General features: G+C 42.5%; 1 protein-coding gene across 4 annotated transcripts in view; it reads left to right on the plus strand.

The window, feature by feature from the left end:
* The window catches only part of Fas1 (fasciclin 1 Fas1 domain-containing), a 226,998-nt gene that overhangs the window by 200,990 nt on the left and 6,066 nt on the right, over nucleotides 1-19,942 (plus strand). For 2 of the 4 annotated variants that reach the window (XM_083041586.1, XM_083041587.1), the window contains 6 exons: nucleotides 7,734-7,976; nucleotides 8,398-8,427; nucleotides 16,239-16,453; nucleotides 18,330-18,492; nucleotides 18,771-18,912; nucleotides 19,304-19,345. In XM_083041586.1, the coding sequence (XP_082897712.1) occupies nucleotides 7,734-7,976; nucleotides 8,398-8,427; nucleotides 16,239-16,453; nucleotides 18,330-18,492; nucleotides 18,771-18,912; nucleotides 19,304-19,345 (835 nt within the window). The remainder of the gene's footprint in view (nucleotides 1-7,733; nucleotides 7,977-8,397; nucleotides 8,428-16,238; nucleotides 16,454-18,329; nucleotides 18,493-18,770; nucleotides 18,913-19,303; nucleotides 19,346-19,942) is intronic. The other 2 variants (XM_083041589.1, XM_083041588.1) reach the window with 2 other exon arrangements.

Raw genomic sequence — 19,942 nt, forward strand, 5'->3', positions numbered from 1 at the left:
TGCTATTCCTATTATCTTAGAACATAGCTTTTTACTTTCACCCTAATCATCTAAATTTTAATCTAAAAATGCGAGAAAAATTAATCTGCAATCGTTATCCCTCTTAACGATAAAAGAGTCTATACAGAGTTGCGTGACTTTTGATCGAAGAATACAATTCTAGGTTTGTTTTAGTGAAAATAGAAATTACTTCGAATTTTTCGATGCACTTCCGACGTGATAAAACGGCGGAAAATTTCGAGAAGAAATCCGTGCTCGAGAAAGAGAGAGAACATCGTGATGTCTGTCGAGATATTCGGCGCGAAATTCCGTCAGCTGATGCGACCCGCAAATATAACCGATTATCATCAAGCCATAAAGCAATTATTTGGACGAAACCAATAAAAGATAACGCGTGCGTCCGCGAGGGTGTGACTTTTACGAGATTCTTATAAGGGCGAACTTGAGAGACGCTCGCGTCCGGCGTCTCTCTCTTCTCATCTCGCTCTCGAATGTGGGGCGTAAATTTTCGACGCTCGGCGTTATACGACGAACTTACTCCTTACGTTCTTATCAGACCGATCGATGGGCGCGCACGCGTGCGATTGGATCTCGTAAATCGATGTAACCCTGCCACAAGCCGCGCTGACCCCCAACGTGGGTCTAATAATGTACAGGGGGTTGGAGGGAGGGAGGGAGAGGGCTATCGTGATATATCGAGTTTAGATTTCTAACGCGCGAGATCGAGTGGGATTTAGGGAGGATCTGCTCTTTCCCCGTCCGGCGTTGCGGCGACGATAAAGGATTTACGAGCGGAATTTTGTTCCTCCGTCGTTGTAATGGGTTTTCCTGATGAAGATTGAATTCGGGGCCTCTTTCCGGCGCGTTTTGCGGATCTCCGGGTATACATTCCGTTGCCTTCATTTATTTTCTCTTTCTTTTTTGCATTCGACATATTTTTAAGATTCGTATATGATAATCATTTATTACGGGCTCCTTTCCGATTTATCGGGAATTTAAAGGGCGAAGTTTTTCGCGAGTTTAGAAAAAGGGAAGTTAAAGGGGAGCGATGAACGTTCGGAAGCGAGATGAGACGTATGACACGTCTCGTCACTCTTTCATGTTCCGACTGATTGATGACTTGGAAACAGCGCTCGTATACGAATTACTAGCTGCCTATGAATGAGAATGCACCGTTTTCTCTCACCTTGCAAGGAAGATTAATAACACGCGAATGCACTCGAGAAACGCGATACGATCCATATATATGCATATTAATATATTAATGTATATATAATTATGTAAATATTAGCGTTATATATTATATGATTAAAGCTAACTATCCACGCTATTTTTAATACAATCGTGCAATCTTCTCGCTGTAAGAGATTTTCATTCTTTTGGTATCGCCACGCTTTGTAAATAGCGTCGACTTTCAGTCGCGGCAAAGTGCAGAAACTTTCCTCCGCGACGAAGATGATCTCGTTGTTTCGCCGAGAGCACTTTTCGTGCAACACATTCTTGCTCACTCGAGAGAAGTTAGTACTACGGATGCGCTGTAAAAATTTCATTTCCGAAGTGTATTATGCGGCGCGCGCGCGAAAACGCGATAGATGCTCATGTAAGGACCATTTTACGATTACGACGACTGCAACGCGCGCGCGCTCTCTTTACGATGGAACATTTTGATTATGGGCCCAGCCGCCACGGGTAAAATCTTCCTTGTAAAAAAGATCAAATCAGTATTTAGCGACAGTACGTTGCACTGCACGTTGCACTGCTAGAATTGATTAGTCCTATGAATGTCGCATGATGTGCTGTCGAATAATCGAGAGAGCACCGATATATACACGATTTATATACACATGTCAACCAAGTTTTGCACCATCTTCCTACGTCGTTACGGAGGATTTATTATCCCGAGAAGCGAAGAATATAACGAGAAAGATTACACGTTCAGATCGATGACAGTAGATGATCGATAAGTCCATCAAGCATTCGAGGCAAGATTTTTGGAGAACGAATTTTTAGCGTCCTTTGTCGGAAGAAAATCTTAGAAGAGAAGAAAAGAAAGCTCTCGAAAGTCTGGGCTACCGAGCTTAAAAAATAAAAAGCGAAGAATCTCGCGGCGTTATATTTATAGACAGCGTCGCGGTTACTTCGTCATATACCGAAGATTTATAAGTGAAGCGGGGCAAAACTTTCTTCAACATGTGTATAAAGGTATATATGTATAAGTTGGGAGAAGCACCGTGTTTCTCCCATGATTCTCACAGATCATGATACGGACCTCGCGACATTCACATAATGGCATAACCGCGATCTCACGTGACATATCTCTATATCAGTGCATTCGATATCATGAACGCTGTTACCATTCATCACCCTTTTTCGAATCATCTCATCATTTCGCCTAATCTATATAGTCGTTCCCGGGACACTCCGGGAAAGACGCATATCAGTCGTGGAAATAATGTTATATTTCATATTAAATAATCTCCATTTCATTTTTCTTTAGCAACTGCATAATCGCGGCCTTAATTGCTGCGAGCTATTCGAAAAGAATGAGAATTAAAGAGCCTCGTGGTATTTAAGCGCTTTTTTTTCAAATTAAATTCTTGCTAAAGAAAGGTCTAGACGTTGCCGTGTGAAAATTTCTCGAGAAAATAACTCCCGCCGCTGGTATATACGTCTCTCTTGGGGCGAACCCACGATTATAATTAATGCATAGTTTAAATTTTATAAAATTAAATATACAGACCACACACACACGTGTGGATTTTTTTTTAATCCAGTATATTTTAACGGAACCTTGGACTGTTTGAACTCACGGATCTCCCGGATATATCATCCGGATTTGGGGGAAAATATTTGTTTTAATCCGCGCTCTTTTGTTCCTCGCGCGTCCGACCCGAGGGAATAACGCAACCGCGAACCGTCCGAGAGAACGTTTCTTGATAGAAATCCTCGGGGGCTCGTAGATCGTAATTAAGCGGGGCGCCATCGAAATTTTCCGCGGGCGCGAATCTCGCCGAACGACATCGTCGTCGTCGTCGTCTTGCCATTATTCACGATGAGTATCGCGGCTTGCGGCGGCGTACTCGGCGATATCGTCGTTTTCATGCGAAATGACGTTTATCGTAATTACCCGTCCCGGCGCATTGAGCGCAGTAAATTTCCACGGTTCTCTATTAATTACCTCCTGATAATCTCGACCTGTAATTTACAATACGCCGGAGGACCCTCCATCGAAAAATCGCGCGTCGCCATCGATTCAACCGTACACGAGCCGTTTAATTAATCGCGGTTGCAAATGACTGATTAACCCTTGTAATCGGTGACTAATTAACTTGCGTAGCGGCGTCACGTCGACGAGAAAAATAATTCGCTCTTTCCACTTCGGTCTTACTCGATTAATTTACAAGCGATATTAATTCGCCAGGATATATATCGACGTGATAGTGGTAAAAAATCACGATGGCGCGATCAATCTTTCTTGCTGACGGAAAACGTGCGCCTCGAACTGTTTCACGTCCTCGGGAGAAACGAGCAAAAGACGGGGAATCGATTTTTCTTTCAGAGAGGACACGTGGAGCTCCAGAAAAAAAGGAGTCTCGCGCCTGATCTCTTTCTCTACCTCTCTCTCACTCTCTCTCTCTCTCTCTCTCTCTCTGTATATTGTTATCGTCGAGAGCGCGATCTCCTTCTTTTTCGTTTTAATTCCTTTTTTTTTTCTTGATGAATTGTGTACATGTGTTTACTATTCTTATATTGATTCAATGATGTTATTCTGTGGTGCTTTGCATGTCTCTATTGGACTCTGCATGTCGTATAGGGCATCGTAAGTACTTATTAAATGAACTCGTCATAAGACTACGAAAAAATACACACGACACTTTTCAGACGCCAATCTCGTCGCCGGAGAGCCACGTGTATTCGCGAATCCATCGATTCACGGACGCTCAGATTCCTGCTTCGAATCTTTGAAACAACTCCTTATGGATCCTTGGATTCGTGAATCGTTTAAAAATCCCTGGATGTTCAGACTCTATCGAGGCGAAGACTCTCGCAATCTCGAATCCTCGGATCCCGAGATCGCCGAATCTCCCGATCCTTGGTTTCAGATGATCGAGATCGAAGATACCTTGGATTCTAACATCCGGGGATGCCCGCGCGGATCGTCTGATCCTTGAATATTTAGATTTTTGTACACAAGTAGTAAAATCCAGGATCGTCTCCACGACGACGTCTGGCCATTTACATGAAAATACGATCGAGGAATCTCGTTCCGCTGAAGTCTGTTCTAGTATGTGATATAAGTTTGTGTAAAATGAACTTAATATTGCCGCGTTAAAAGTAGGAGGGTAAAAATAAAGAGGAAAAGGATGATAATGAGAAACAAGGTAGAGCATCGAGTCTAATCAAAGTGAAGAAACTATACCGGTAGGACAAAGATAACAAGAAAAATGGGTAAATAAAAAATGTAAGATCCCTCAGTAATACAATCTCAAAAGACTCTCGGGGGATCTCTATCTGTTGATCCACGAAATCTCAATTAACTGAATAAAATCCTTAGAATAATTAAAAATCCACGAAGATATTTCAAAGGATCACCGAAAATCTCGACTACGTACTTCTCGAGACAGTTTCGTGTTTCAAGATGTATTTCTGCTGTAGAAACGGAAACTTTGCCGACACGTATACAACTTCACGGCTCGATGCTCTGAATACAAAAGAACATATCCGGGCGAGAGGTTGAGAAAAACAGAGGAACGAACCTTCGCCGATCGATACGATTTCAAGTTGCGGAAGAGAAGTTCTCTTCCTTCCCTCTTAATCTTCCGTCGCGCAGGGCGAGCTTCGTGACGCTGCGCGTCTCTCGCCCTCTTATATTTTTATTAATTTATCCTGGCATATTAGAGGAAACCCTAGCTGTAGCGATGTATCGTTATAAAACTCTTCGCCCTTTTTTTCGTTCGTTCGGACAGATAGCTCGGCTAACGATCGCCGATCGATTTCCGATTATGTCCGTCCTCTCTCCCATTTCCTCTCCTCTCGTCTTTTCTTCATCTTTCTTTTCTACTCCAGTGTCAATATTTTTCTCCCGCAACACCTTCAGATGCTTAGTTAATCCCCCTTTTCGTTACTTCTCGGCTTTCCCATCGGCCTCACGAACCTGCAAAAGAGAGATTAACGAGGAAGACGAGCAAAAAGAACGAAAGGGAGAATGGGAAGGAAGGCGAAATAAATGGGTGGAGAAAGGAGAAGGAGGAGAGACGGAAAAGAGAGGGATTTGCGCCACCAGGGAAATGCCCGATGGCATTCGGCGGGAAGGAGGAGAAATGACTTCCGCGGATTTTTCCTCGCGCGAAGGCCAATGTTGATTCCGGAAATATATAAACTCCCTGTTCCTTTAGTGATATTACCTGACCAGCGCGTCGAGAATCGTGTAATTTTACACTTATTACAAAACATGTCGAGACAAAGGAACGACGTTCTAAGTCGAAAATTTTTTCAAGACAATCTTAAATTTTTTAATTTTTTTTTGCTTGAACTCTATCTTGCTTCTTAATTCCAAAACGTTACAATATTTGTTTTTTACGTCAAATTAAAATAGGGTAATTTATGCACCTCTGTACTCATAAGATGGTACAGAAAAATCCAACAAGATTACGCCTTTCTTCCACCGCGTTCCTATACGTAGATCAAAATTATCCAAAAGTAATTTCCCGGTACGATGATCGGATTTCGAGTATTCTATTGGTTTCTCGCGCGATTCCATCTCTATTTTGCGTCGAAAGTCCTTCTCTTTTCTGCTTTTCCGGTCATTCTCTCGCATTAAGCTCGTCTATGAACACCGAGAGCCACATCGAAGCTGCGTTGTGAATGGCTAACTGACGTCTCGTTAATTACCTTTTCGTTTTTTTCCTACCCGTGGTATAATTCGATCCGACTGGGAGTTGTATGAGGAAACGGAAAAATGTTCGTTCTTTCGTGTTATTTTCATCCATCTCTAAGTTTTTCAAATCTCTATGTATCCTTTTCTATGATATCTCGTAAACTGTATCTTTTATATGAGAAAAACATTGGATTTTTCGTGCTTGTTCTCACCGGGATCTTTAAAAAAATGGTATTTATCTTTTAATTATTTTCCCCGAGAGTTACGTGTTTAAATTTTTCAAGATTTTAAAAATATCTCTCATCTGCCACATAATGGAAATTTAGTCTCCAGCCGAGATTAAAAGATAAGATTTGTAAAAAGTATATTTTTTTTTAGAATAAGAAATATCTAGATAATAAATATCAAATTATGTTGCATTTATGATCTATTTTTAAGTTCTTAAGATAATTTTCAAATATATTTTAAGACAATTTTATTACATTCTGCAATAACAGAAATGAGCTTCGCGAAAATAATATTCTAATATGATGTGACATGTCATTTTACATTTCTGATAAAGGATCCTGATATTATTTCAGTATATCTTGATCGACTTTGATGGGCTCGGTGTTGATATGTCGCGCTTGATGTTTTTCACAGCGGGATATCATTCAGTTTCTTGTACGGCATTATTGGAAAATCACGCGACATGTGTCAAAATTTAGTAAAATTTATTTATACATTTTTATAACATCAAGAATTCTGATTAAATTATATACCGTTGTTCCTTCTTACTTCTACTATGTGGCCGTCGGATTACATCGAAAATTATTTACTTTTTTAGTATCTATCTTACTTTTTTTACTATCTCTACAAGATAGTTCCCGTAATTTAATCGCGTCGTATGATTTTCCTCCGTACAAGAAGTACAATTGGCACTCCGAGTAATTGGGACGAGGGACGTGGATTATATGTGTGTCACGTAATGTTGCCACTTTCATAAACTACCAACGGTCACATCCCAGTCACGCTTTCTTTTCCCTTACACCTTGTCTTCTTCCCATAAGTAATTCATTTCGTCTCTTCCTCGCGGCGCGAGTTACACGAAGCTGCAAGTTCGTTACGCTAGTCTAATTGCGACTGTTCCGTTTTCGTGACTGACTCTCTGAATTTCAAGTATTTTTCATTTAAGCGATCACTCGGGAATCTCTTAACGTTCTTCCAGACGCGACAATTGTCGTCTCCGCAAAGAATTTTCTTTTTTTTTTTCCAGATTTTATGCGTACGAATTTCCATCGGATTTCGACGAATCGATCGAACTCTTGTAAGTTTTTGCAGCGAGAATTTCAAACAACTCTACAGCTAGCTCGCAAATAGCTGGCGATCAAATATATACCAGAATCAATTTACGGGAATTCATAGAAAACGAGGACGTAATGGAAATTTCGAGAGAGAGCCTTACTTCGTGGAACTTTGCGTCGCGCGTTGACTTGTGTTAACTTATCCTTCGACTTCTCCCTTTCCAGCTTTTCTTATTTTTGTCGCTTTCCGTGTTTCTCCGTAGAGAGTTAATGGCGTCTGGATTCGGCTCGGTTCATGTAAAATTCTGTTACGCGAAAAGGCGTCTCTTCCGATTAACGCGTAATGGAACGCTGATGACTTTGAGCCGAGGTTGGACGCCATCGATTCGCCACCCTCCCTTTCCCCATCCCTTATAAGTAATCTCGACGTTTCCCCTGTTTGGTTTCTCTTACGTTTCTCTTGCTTTTTTCATTTGTGTCTCATTTTTTCCCCTCAAAACAGAGCACCTCGCGAAATCGAGGCGCGGCGAGCACTGCAAACCGATCTACAGAAATCTTTTCTCTCCATGTAGGAAAAGGAGGACGGACCGGTGTTCAAGTTTTACCAGACCATCCGCGATTTCGGGGACGACATCATGAGCACCATCAGTCACCTGCGTGCCGTCACTCTCTTCGCGCCTAGCAACGAGGCGCTGGAGGAACCGGGCGTGAAGCAGATGCTGCAGGACAAGAAGCGCATGAGGGAGATTCTCAAGCTGCATTACGTCAAAGATAAACTACCCCTCGAGGCTATCAAGAATAAGAGCGTCAGCCAAGTAAGTCTCATCGTTCTTTTCCCTTGCACTTGTGTATGCGATGATAAAAACTGTGTGATGAACTAATTAAGAGATTCATGTTTCGAAGTTACATTCGCATTTTGGGTGAAATATCGTCACTGAGAGAAATATTTTGATTTCACCTGTCATCATTGCATGCCATTGTTATTTACAGGTTTTAAATATAAGACAGTATATTATAATAATAATTTATAAGATTCATCTGATATTGCGAGTTTCGTTTAAAAATTTTAACATCGATAAATGATGTCGCTTCTTACTTTGAAGAGAATCTTTCTCTTCGTGTTACGATATTCTCTTATTTCCATATTCTAACTAAAAATGCGACATCAGGGCATTCCCTCACGTGAATTATTAACTCGATTGATTAACTCAACGTTTCTTTTTGTCTTTTCCAAAGATACCGTTGAGCGGGAAGTCAACCCTCGGGGTAATTACAGATTCATACTGCTTTCAGTGTTTTTTTTCCGTAAATTGTTCGCAAACTCTCCCCTTTCTCTGTCTGCATCCATTTGCACTGTCCGCTTTCATGCGTTTTTCGATGTTGAGCGTATTACGAGCGCGAAACGAATGCGAGCTAACATTTCCAGCACTAACACGCCAGGCATTCGGCAATCGATAGCGTCAATAAATCTCGTCCCGCCAATAGCTTTAGTAATCGAACGCCAAAGAGATTTCTATTCTTGCCGCGATACACGATATACGAGGTGACCGGAAAGTCGCGTATTAAAATTTCACGGGCCAGAATGTGAATTATTTTATTTTATAACGATATATTCTCGAGATCTTCTGTCCTATGGGATATCTCGAGGGAGCGAATTATAAATACACGCTGACGTTCAACGTGGCTGATTTTTCCGTCACCCCGTATACCGGGAATTGCACGATTCGAATGAAATTGCGGGAAGGTTCGACAGCCTCGCGGAATGGATTTCTACCGTTTCGTCGGCAACACGATGTAACGATAATTGCGTATTTTTGCGAAAAGCCGAGGAGTTTTCCCGACGAGGACGAAAGCGAACCTCACCTGGGCGCGGGCGATAAGGTAACTCGGCTTCCTCGTATTAAGTGGATTGGAAGATAAAAAGTTCCCCAGGATAGAGTAGGGGACGCCCTGACGTCATAACTTCGCGCCGGAGCTGTTCCGCTCTTAAACTTTGCTCAAAGTCGACCGGTTCGTTTTCCCACTTTTCGAGGCTCATTATCATCCAATCAGCATGACGGAACTTTTCGTCGGAATAACAAAAAACTCTGGGCAATTTTCCGCCGCGGCTCTCTCTTTCCTGTCCCCTATCCTCCCCGCGCATTTCCTCTCGCATATTTTTACAGCGTCTTCTCTCGCTCGAAGGGTGAAATCGCAAACTCCCTTTATTCGAGATTTTCATATATTTATATTTGCTCGCTAATTATATTTGTCTCACAAGTTTATAAATTTTTCGAGCGATTTATTTCGTCGTTCCCTTCACGCCGAGACATTTTACAGATGAGATCGCAATGTACAATACGCTGTTATCCTCTCTATCAATCATACTCGTCATTTTCCACGCGAGCCGAGAGCGTCTCGTTAAAGCACGCGAGAACTCAATTATGACAAGAAACCGGCAAATATCGTAATCGCGCGAAGCGCCAAGAAAATCAACAGAGTGACAGCGTAATCGCTCACGCGCATCACTTTTCACGGACGCCGGGCGATTTATTATATTAACCTTACCGTTATTAGGCGACATCCCTCTCATATCGCGGCGATTCCCGCTCTTAATGGCGAAATATCCGTCAAGTCAAATATACAACACGCGATACGCGCGCGCGCTTTTCCCGCGGTGCGCAATTATTATTTCTGAAAGATAGACGTCGAGTGTAGGTGTTGGAATAATTCTCGCGCAAAACTGATAAAATTCCTTCTGAAATCGCTCTCGAAATGGATTCGAGCAAGTTTAGTGGCTTTGCAACATTGTTTGCGCAGATTTGCCCGTTCGTTATCTATACGCACTGTCGAATTTATAGGGTGCCGTTGATACGCGCGCGTCTCGCAAATCCGCGGTGAAAAATCATACCCGGCCGATTGCGCCTCGCGGGATCGCGGAAAAAAGCAAGAGGGATGAAACAAAAAGTAGGGAGAGAATCCCGGGGAAAATCGCGTCACGCGAATGCTCGGTCGGAAAATACCGCGCCGACGTGGCATGGAAATTCCGGCGCGCGTTATCTCGATTGCAATTTTCAAACAAACGAATGTAATATCGGAGATATATTAATCCGGATATATTAATCCGCGCCGCTAATATTCGTGCAATATTGTGAAAGAGAGGCGGCACAGCTCCAACTGAATTGGAAGCAGCTTTTAATTTTTTATAATCGAAATTTTTCCTCAAAAGATTATCCCCGAATTAATCGAAGAAATTATTATAAAAATTAATTAAATTTAATAATTAAATCCTGCGAAGCTTCACTTATGTTATATCTTACATTATATCTCATAAAGATGTCTTACTTCTAACAAATATTCTCTTGTAAAATTTATCTTTGTATTTAAAAAAAAATACTTTTTATAATTCCTATTTTATTTTTACTGTAATTATGTATAATATTTTACAAAAGGATGAAAGCCAAGACTACGAAATAGAATAATCGCGAATACCATAGGGTAACAAAATCTCTTTATTTCGCGAAAGGTGGAAACTGCCTAATATCCTGCGGGAAAACTCGTGACGCGAAAGAAATGTAAATCAGCAATGCGTCCCGCGTTTTCCTTCCAGGTGATGCCTGCGGGTCTTCTTCGCTTTCTCACCGACGCGAGATATATCCTATATGTCTTCGGTTCGATTGTCTGCGGTATCGGTTGCATCTCGATATAATATGTATTATTTCGAAACTCTCGGGTGTGCGCGCGAATCGCCGCTCGCTTTTCGCGGTTAAGTTTCCGGAAACTCTTGCATCCAGGTGGTCGTGGAAATTTGATTTCGAACTGCACCAACTTTACGGCGGCCGAGAAGAGATATCCTTTTTCACAGAAAGGAAACGTTTCCCGATCGATCGATCCTCGCTCGGGTCCCTCTCGGCAATCTAATTCGTTTTTCCATTCCTCGGACTGACGATAACAATGAATATTAACGAGCCGCGTTTGCGAGTCAACGGGACAAAGTTCGCGATGTGTCCGAGGAAATATTATATTAATTTATATAAAAATAAATAAAATCGTTTACGTTTAAAATCGAAGCAAGATTCGTGTAAACATTTTTTTCCCAAAAATGTGCAATCATCGAGTCGATCGCATCAAGTCTGCGGATATCGAATCCTCATTGGAGGTGAATGATCGCGCGAAAAGAGCGTTCTCAGGGTGGTAACGCGCGCACATTAATTTCCCCGTCAGGTCGGATTTGCGGGGAAATCGACGCGCTGACTTACGAGGTTCGACGATATGGTTGAAGAGAGAAAGAAAATGCGAGAGATACGCGCGTTTCATAAAATTAATAATTACAGCCAATACAGAGACGAGATTCTCCGCGAATCTATCGCGTTATCTAACACGCGCTACAACTCGTCGGTATCTCGCTCGCAACGTCGAGAGCCTATGATGAACGCAATTACGCGAAATCTCCGATACAGCTAATTATACTTCAATATCCATCGAGCCGCTTCAATCATTCAGCAGCCGATATGGGATGTTGGCTTTAATTACTCCGCCCGCTCTTTAATAAATTAACGTTCGAACAGTATAAATAAACATTCGGCCGGAGATGGATGTACGAGAGAGCGATGGCAATTGTAAAGTCGGCGCGATCCCTCCAATCGTTCGATTCATCGCGACACGAAGCGCTACATCATCGCTACATCATCATCGGGGCGGTCGAGAAGTTATAGATGCGTTAGGTGTTTCTTTTTTTGATCCTCATCATTCACATTCGTCGGAGAAGAGTGAGAAACGATGGGACGATTCGATTTAACGTGATTACGCCATCGCGATAGGTCGAGGCGACGTTATCAATTAATTTACGAATGGATTATCATAAAAGCGCTAGCGAACAGATGCGCTAATACGAATTCGCTAATTGCTGGTAGTTACTGGCGATTCGATCGGCAATATCGGCTGTTATTTACTGCGCGCACGCTGCACGGACGTGCTGCGTGGACCAATATTGACTCCGCTTGTGCCTCATGCAATACGTAGAGCGGTGTATATATTAATCACGGTAAACAAAGGGTAAATCGCCCTTAATCGGAAACAACGTAGTTTCTGCGCGGCGTGACATTTTCGCATGGCCGCCGCCGCGTGACCAATCGTTGATTAGGATGTTTTAGACCCATCGTGTCTGTGTTGCATTATGTCAATTCTATCCGATGAATCCGCTTTCCGCCAGTCATCCGAATTCAATGATTCGAGTTCAAGTAACAATTAGAAAATACAGACTGATTTAGAATCGTCTCTCTCGACACGCCAACATGAAGATAATCATTCCAGATTAGCTGGATTAGGTTTGGATATTTATGGGAAAAATTTTGACATTTTGTGTAATGTTTTGAAATAATAATATACATATATGTATTTCTTTTTAAATAATGCTCCTGCAATTAAATAAAAATATTATATTATATACGAACAAACAAAGCCATTTAAATTCAATTTTCGCGTATAAAGTCAAGTTCTTCTGCATTTCAGCGCAAAAATTGTCACACAATTTTCCAGAGAACCACTATTCCCCGCGACATTGTATCCAATTTCGTCCATTTCACATGGTCGTAATAAAAACTGTCCACAATAGTTGTCAGACTGTTTTGAAGATGCCAGCTTTCACACAATGTTACCAAGATACAAAAGCGTCGAGGTCTACCACACGTCGCGAAAACTCCTCCCCGAGCTACCTTATTAATCTCTCATGGCATTCGCTTCTGCCGCTTGAAACAAAGAACATTTGATCATTTTTTCTTCACTCGCGTTTGACTCTTTTTTTCCCCGCACTCGCAACAGGACCAATTTGCATTAAGCTGCGCGCGCGAGTCGAGGTCGAAAGGGAAAATAATTAATAACCCCTGTCCGAGGATATGATAAGCAAACAACCCCACGTAAAAAAAAAAAAAAAAAAAAAAAAAAATGCCGTGCATCAACTCACGCACGCGGGCACGATGCGTTCCGCGCGCCAGACATATGCGCGTTCCTTTCGTATATCGTTCCCTCCTTCCCCTTTTTTTTATCTGGTTTGATTTGCATTAAGCACCGCACGCACCAGTGCGCCCGCGCGCACTAATTTATCGTGGAGATATGTTTTACACCGCTTTCATGCTTTATGACCCCGCGCGCGTCTCGGAAGAGCGACTCTCTCTCGCGTACGCTGATGAAATGATAAAGCGCTCCCGGAAGAGAAGGCGCCGCGACGTAAAATTCAATTTTATTCGCGATTGCCCCCCGCGAAACTGCTCTCGAACCTTCGTATTTTAGGCATACGGATTATTTCAAGTATCGGGTTCGAATATCTCTCGCTTCGGCGCATAATTTCATTTGGAATATTGGTTTAAGGTTTCAAATATCATTCGTATAGCCGAGTATTGATTAAAGAATCATTAAAGTCTGACCTCTTCGGATCTGCACGTCTTTTATATTTTATATTTGACTGTCTCTTAGTTTTTTCAGGATTATAAATGTCCAACTTTTACTTCTTCATTTAATTTCGTATTTAAGTTATACGAATATCACGAAATAGTTCAATTAAACTAGAGTCTCTTTGGTAAATTTGACTTAACTCGATGACTTTTCGACTTTTCCGGATTATTAATGAAACGTACATGTACAAATTTTACGCGGAGATTTTAGAATGAATCCAAAAAGACAGATAAATCAATTTCAATCTTCCTCTCGTCTCGCGCGTTTGCTTTTCTTTTCTGTTTCAATAGCGTGATTTATTCCGTTACGACCCGTATTCGTAATTAATTTATTCAACGTCGTTCCCCGCGCAAATAAAACGACGGCGATGTGACTTTACGCGCGGCTAATTGATAACTGCGAGCGTCGAAAGGTCGGATAAGAAATTAATTGCATAGACATATCGGAAGTAATGAGCACTTATCAAAAGGATAATCGCGAAAGGCTCGAAAGTCCCTTTCTTATCTCTCATAAAATTAAAAGTATTCCAGTTTAAAGCGGTAACCAACTTGAAATTCTAAATTAGTCTCACGTAATATTTCACTTATTCGTGAATTATATATTTATTTATTTTTGTTCAAAACGACAAAATAAAATACAGATAAAAACAGATTCTAATTGTATTACATATTCGATAAAATTAAAATAGATCAACAGAATTTTCAATAAAGAAATAGCACAGGAATATTTTTTACTTTGATGATATTTTTGTTGAGAGATCTTTTGTAAGAATATTGAAATTTTCTATCGATTAATTCCAAGAGGAATGAGATAATAAATATAAGAAGTAAATACAGAACAGAGAGAGAACAAGCTCCGAAGACGTTTTCTAGATTTCTTTGCTGTCCGAGATGCCACTTCGAATCTCGGCTTTACATTTCAATTTAAGGCAAAATCTACGTCAAATAACCCCGAAAATATACTTTCGATATCTTTTTCGAGACACACCGCGTACACATTTTCCCAGTCTCTCGGCTCGGAGAGAATCTCGGGCGCGCGGATAAACGTCAAGAAAGTAACCGGAAGTGGCTCTGAGTGCACACCGGGAAATTCATGAGAACTGGATCAGCCGGAAAAGGGATCGTTGCCTCTTGGCGCTCTCTATGCCGAGCTTTCCGTCCCGACATCGACGACGCAGGCGAATGAGAGGAGAGAGAGAAAGGGCTGAAAAGGGGTGACGGATGGAGAAGCGCCGATTTGCAATCCGGACGATATTTGCAAGTTAAAAGCTCGCACTGCCGAGAGAACGACTATGTACGCCGCATCGTCCGGATAATCCGGCGGATCGAAGGGATTCGTTTCACTCCGCTATCGCACCCCCGACATGGCTGTCTCTCGAGATCAAATTTCACGTCCGTCGATAAGAAAGCAGATCCGGAAGCGCGTTCCGAGACGCCCCGGGTTCGCGATTACGCGATTTTCTTCCGGAGATTGTCGCCGCTGATGGCTTTCCTTTGACGTCCTCGTGATCGCAGAATAATTGACACGTTATCGTCAAGCACTCTGTCATTTTTCATGCTGGTCTTAAAGATGACCGTATAATGTATAATTCGATGATCCGATTTTTATTCCTCGCGACACTTAAAGCCGAATTATTTTATTGAGATAAGACGATTAAAATATTAAGAGTACAATTTGCCTCAATAGCAACTGATGGCTTCCCTTGACGTCCTCGTAACTGCGGGATAATCGCACGTTATCATCAAAGACGAGGCCTCTGTCATTTTTCATGCTAATCTTAAAGATGATCATATGACAATTCGATGATTCGATTTTTGTTCCTCGCGATAACTAAAACCGAATTATTTTATTAAGAAATAACATGATCAAAATATCAGAGATACAATTTGCCTGAAGCATGACACGTCGGATTCTTTGCGGACTGTTTGTGAAATTGATGTTTTCCCGTGATATTTATTAGCGTTATGTTCGATGTATGTATTGTGTATACTTGTGATGGCGTGCACGCACAATCGTAACTCTATGAGAAACTTATAACGTCGAAACTTCGCTTCTTCGTTTCACTCTTGTGCATGTATGTGTGCGAGTGTATATGTGCGGAAAATTCTTGAACATGGAAACGCAAATAACTTTTAATTCCTCGTCTTCTCTCCAACTGTGTCTGTGCACGAAATCGACTTGTGCCAATTCTCCGAAGGCGATTCTCGAGAGTCTCACGTTCGTTCGATTCTTTACATATTTTTCAAATTTCAAGAGAATCGCGTCAAGTATTTTTCTGCAAATTATATGCAAGTTATCAAATTTATAAATCGATACATCGAACATATTTTATTTTCGACACGTATATAAGACAACCGAATCGAGTAGTACCGAGAGTCACGTGCCTTCGAAGAATCGGCTCGTTCGAGCTGTTGAAGCGCCTAGCATCCTCTCTGGGCGTTCTTCTTCGACAGCCTTATTCGAGAGTTTATTTTTTACTCGTCTTCTCACACCCCCTTTATCTTGTCCTCCGGCTGCACTCGCGCGGCAGCTGCAACGTATAATGCAATCCTTTGAAAACAGCGCACGTGACCCCGGTGGTTAACGCGAGTCACGCGTCGTCACGTCACGAGCATTCCCTCACAGAGCTTCCGCACGAATTCTTGCAGGTACAGACCGCCGCCGACAAGAAGAAGCTCTACTTCAACGTGGTGGAAGGCCCGAGGGGGAACCAGACCATCACCGTCGAGGGTGGCGGCGTGAACGCGACCATCATTACTGCCAACATCGCCGCCACCAACGGGATTATCCACATAATCGACAGGTTGCTCGGGGTGCCCTACACTACCGTGCTCGACAAACTCAGGACCGACCCGATGCTCAAGTAAGTCTCTCTCTCTCTCTCTCTCTCTCTCTTCTTCATCTTTATTCATCTTTATGCTAAGCGACCCGGATCATCGACTCTCGTTTTATGAAAGATCCCGAACGTCGAAGCGCGTTAGTTGCGTTAAATGAAAAAAAAAAAAAAAAAAAAGACGGAAGAAATACCTATCACATGCATTTTGATATCTCTGGGATTAAATTTTAATTTTATTTATGAATCACGTTCTTTCTCTCTCTTTTTCTCATTACGCTTAAGTCTTTAATTTTATGTGCATTCTAATAAAATGAACAGAAATTATGTAAATAGTTACATCTCGGCTTCTCTAAAATTTCTACCTTACTTCGTGCTCCCTTCTCTCTCGTAAGAGAATAAAATGTCGCAGATGTCCGATTTCTATTCGCACGACGAAATGACGATACCGGACTAATCATCTCTTGCGAGAAAGGTATCTCTATCTTTAATTATCTCTATCATCGATAATACGAGGTACAGTGCGCGTTCTTAAGCGTTCTACTTACACGTGCGAGCCGTAGATACAATCTTCTCATGGGACATAGCTACCGTTGCTACCACGCCTTATCCATTTCTGAAAGAAAATCTTATCGTCGCGCGTGACCCGAGAAAAAGCTTTCTTTCCTGTACACGACTCATCCCCTCCTCGTCGCCCCGCTCTCCTCTCGTCCGAATTTAATTAAAATAACGCAACAAATCCCCATTTCAATTACCGCGAACCCATCGGCTCGACGGTATCGTCGACGTAAAAACTATAATCGCGGAGAGTCTTACCGCTCGGAATTGCATAGTTCCGCAGGGCGGACCACGTCGGACCTATTAAATTCGTAACCTGGCCCCTTCGTCCCTGCGCCGATATTGCCTCCTTGTTCAATTTAACGGTCGGCACTCGAAGCACCACGCAAAAAGCGAATAAACTCACTCGGCGAGATTACCGACCTGGAACATATCGGGTTCGCCGTCGACGCTGCATCCAGACCTCATCCCGTTTAACTCCGGCGTCGTCGTCCTAGAATTCGGAGGATCGACTATACTGGATGATCGGGAGAATCCGAGAACCGAGAGGGAGTAGAATATTCCTAGAGAGAGGAAGGAGTTAAATCGGCGAAAAAAATCGATGATGTTTACTAGGAATTTAAAAAGATATAAAGATTCCAAAATGTTCAAGAGTCACGCGAGTTTGCATGCGATTTAAATATTCCCAGACGAGGGATCTCAAGATCGACCTTTAACGACCGGCAGATTTAAGAAGCGCTTATATGACCCGAGCACTGCGAAATCCACTAGGGTTTACAAAGTCCGCGATGCGGCAACGAGGAGAACCGAGCTTTCTCTCTCCGGGAGAAGATTGTTTATGCACGGTTGATCCAAATAGCCGGCCAACAATCGTGCTCCGTCATACTGTCGGCAGATTTCCGCGCGAAGAAAGCGTTGTGTGGATTATCTCCTAATTTAAAATTATAATTGATATCTGCGGAAGAGACGGTGCATTCTCCGGTGCAGGTAGCGAGGTCGGCGGTTTTGCAAAGAGCGAGAGCAAAAGAGAGAGAGGCAGAGAGAAAGAGAGATCAAGCTCCGGGTAGTAGAGGAGCGGATTAATCCCGTAAGAGGCAACGCGCGAAGGTGAGCCCCGGGAAGCGGATAGAGTAAACATCACGATGTTACCGCGGTCTACTCGCAATCCCCTGCCTCGGAAAAATTTCCCCGGCGCGCTTAACCCGCACGATTCAATTAAACCGATTTAAGCAACGCGGATGAGAGGCATTATGACGTTATTTACCGTCTCTAAAATCGTTTCCGCGATTCACCTCGAGTTATCAGCGTGAAATTAATCGTCATTTTTTCTCTTTGCCTTGGTTTTCAGCTCGACATACTTCCTGGGTCAGCGACGCAGCTTCAACGATCAGCTGAACGACACAACGAAGAGATTTACGTATTTCGCCCCGCACGATGAAGCCTGGAGCCGCGCGGCGACCAGCTTCCCGTCAACCATCAAGAAACTCTTCATGCCCGACTTTAGTTATCACGTGAGTAATCTTCCTAAGTGCAGTGTAGATCTCTCTCGGGCCATCGTATTCAAATTTCTTCCCACCGTAAAGAGACTCTCGTTACCTTATTCTCGTATCTTTAAATTCTTTAATGACACCGTACCTTTGCGTTTTTCAAGTCTTTAAATTCATAAACGGAATTAAGAGCCACGGATCTCTCCCTCGCAAATACGCGAGCGCAAAGAGAGAGGAGTGTGTTAAAAAAGAAATTACATTCTCGCTGTGTCTGATCATAAAAATGTATGACTCATTTACAGACGAAGCAGATCCTGGAGCGGCACCTCGTAATAGCGGACCAGGCGTATACGATGGCTAAGTTGAGAGAGATTAGTAACGACACCATCAAGCTTACGACGATGAGGGACAGTCTGAAGATTCGTGTTAAAGAATCCGGCGAAAGTGAGTAAATTTCGTTTTGTAAATGGCGCACACTTGTGTATTTGTGTACTTGTGCACAGAAAATATATATATATTACCTTACACGTCACCTCAAGGTGTCGGTCGTCTGACGCGTAGATTTTCGTTCACCTGACGCGCGCGAGATTTCTCATTCGAGCATAGACTAGACGAGACGTGTGTAAATTCGCCAAGTACACATATATTAGGGAAAGTTTCCCCGCCGACGGGCGCGTTCCCCGGGCGATGAAACGCCCGCTTAAACGTTAACGCTCTATCGAGATCGACTGTCGGGTCTGCCACGCGCGCGATTGTTCTCGCGGAACCGTCGTCGCGTCACATTACCGCCTGTCACCGACACTCTCAAACCTGGTTGCTGTCTGATTACATGTAGATGAGAAGTACGACGAAAACGCAATCCGTCCAGAAACATCCGGTGAGTTGAGTTAAGTGTGTTTAAACGTCGCCGACGACACGAGCGCTTTCACATTGTACGAAGCAAAGCACTTACTAAGTGTGAAGGAGTGCACTCCTCTCTTACGCAACGCGTTATATACCTCGCGTGTACATACCTACACGTCGTGCGTTTTGTCACGCATATGTACGTGTATACGCGCGAGAGAACTGCGTGCGTGTAGAACTCACTCCGACGAAGTTCGCTTTTAATCTTGTCGCATTCTTGGACTCTGCTCTCTTGAATCGAATTCGGTAGAAATATCGCCGATTCGAGAAACGATAAGATTTCATCCAAGATCAGCGAGTGATCAGCTGAGCAAGTGAAAACACTCACACTTTGCTCCTCCGGTAGTAAGATTTCACTGAAAAATATATCACTGATTTCTCATTAAGGATTCACTGTGTTTAGTGTTATACTTATGACTGAAATAAGCATTTTTTATCGGTAATAATACACTGATTCCATTTAAGAGAGCGAAATGCGTTAATATCTGAGCACGCGGAATTTCTGTGCATATTTTGGAATCCTTCTATATCTTTGATATTCAAGTTTGATAATTTTATTTCTCATTAAAAG

This window comes from Prenolepis imparis, unplaced genomic scaffold, assembly GCF_030444845.1.
Source record: "Prenolepis imparis isolate NDT839.2.m4 unplaced genomic scaffold, iyPreImpa1.0 SCAF_7, whole genome shotgun sequence".
NCBI classification, from domain to species: Eukaryota; Metazoa; Arthropoda; class Insecta; order Hymenoptera; family Formicidae; genus Prenolepis; species Prenolepis imparis.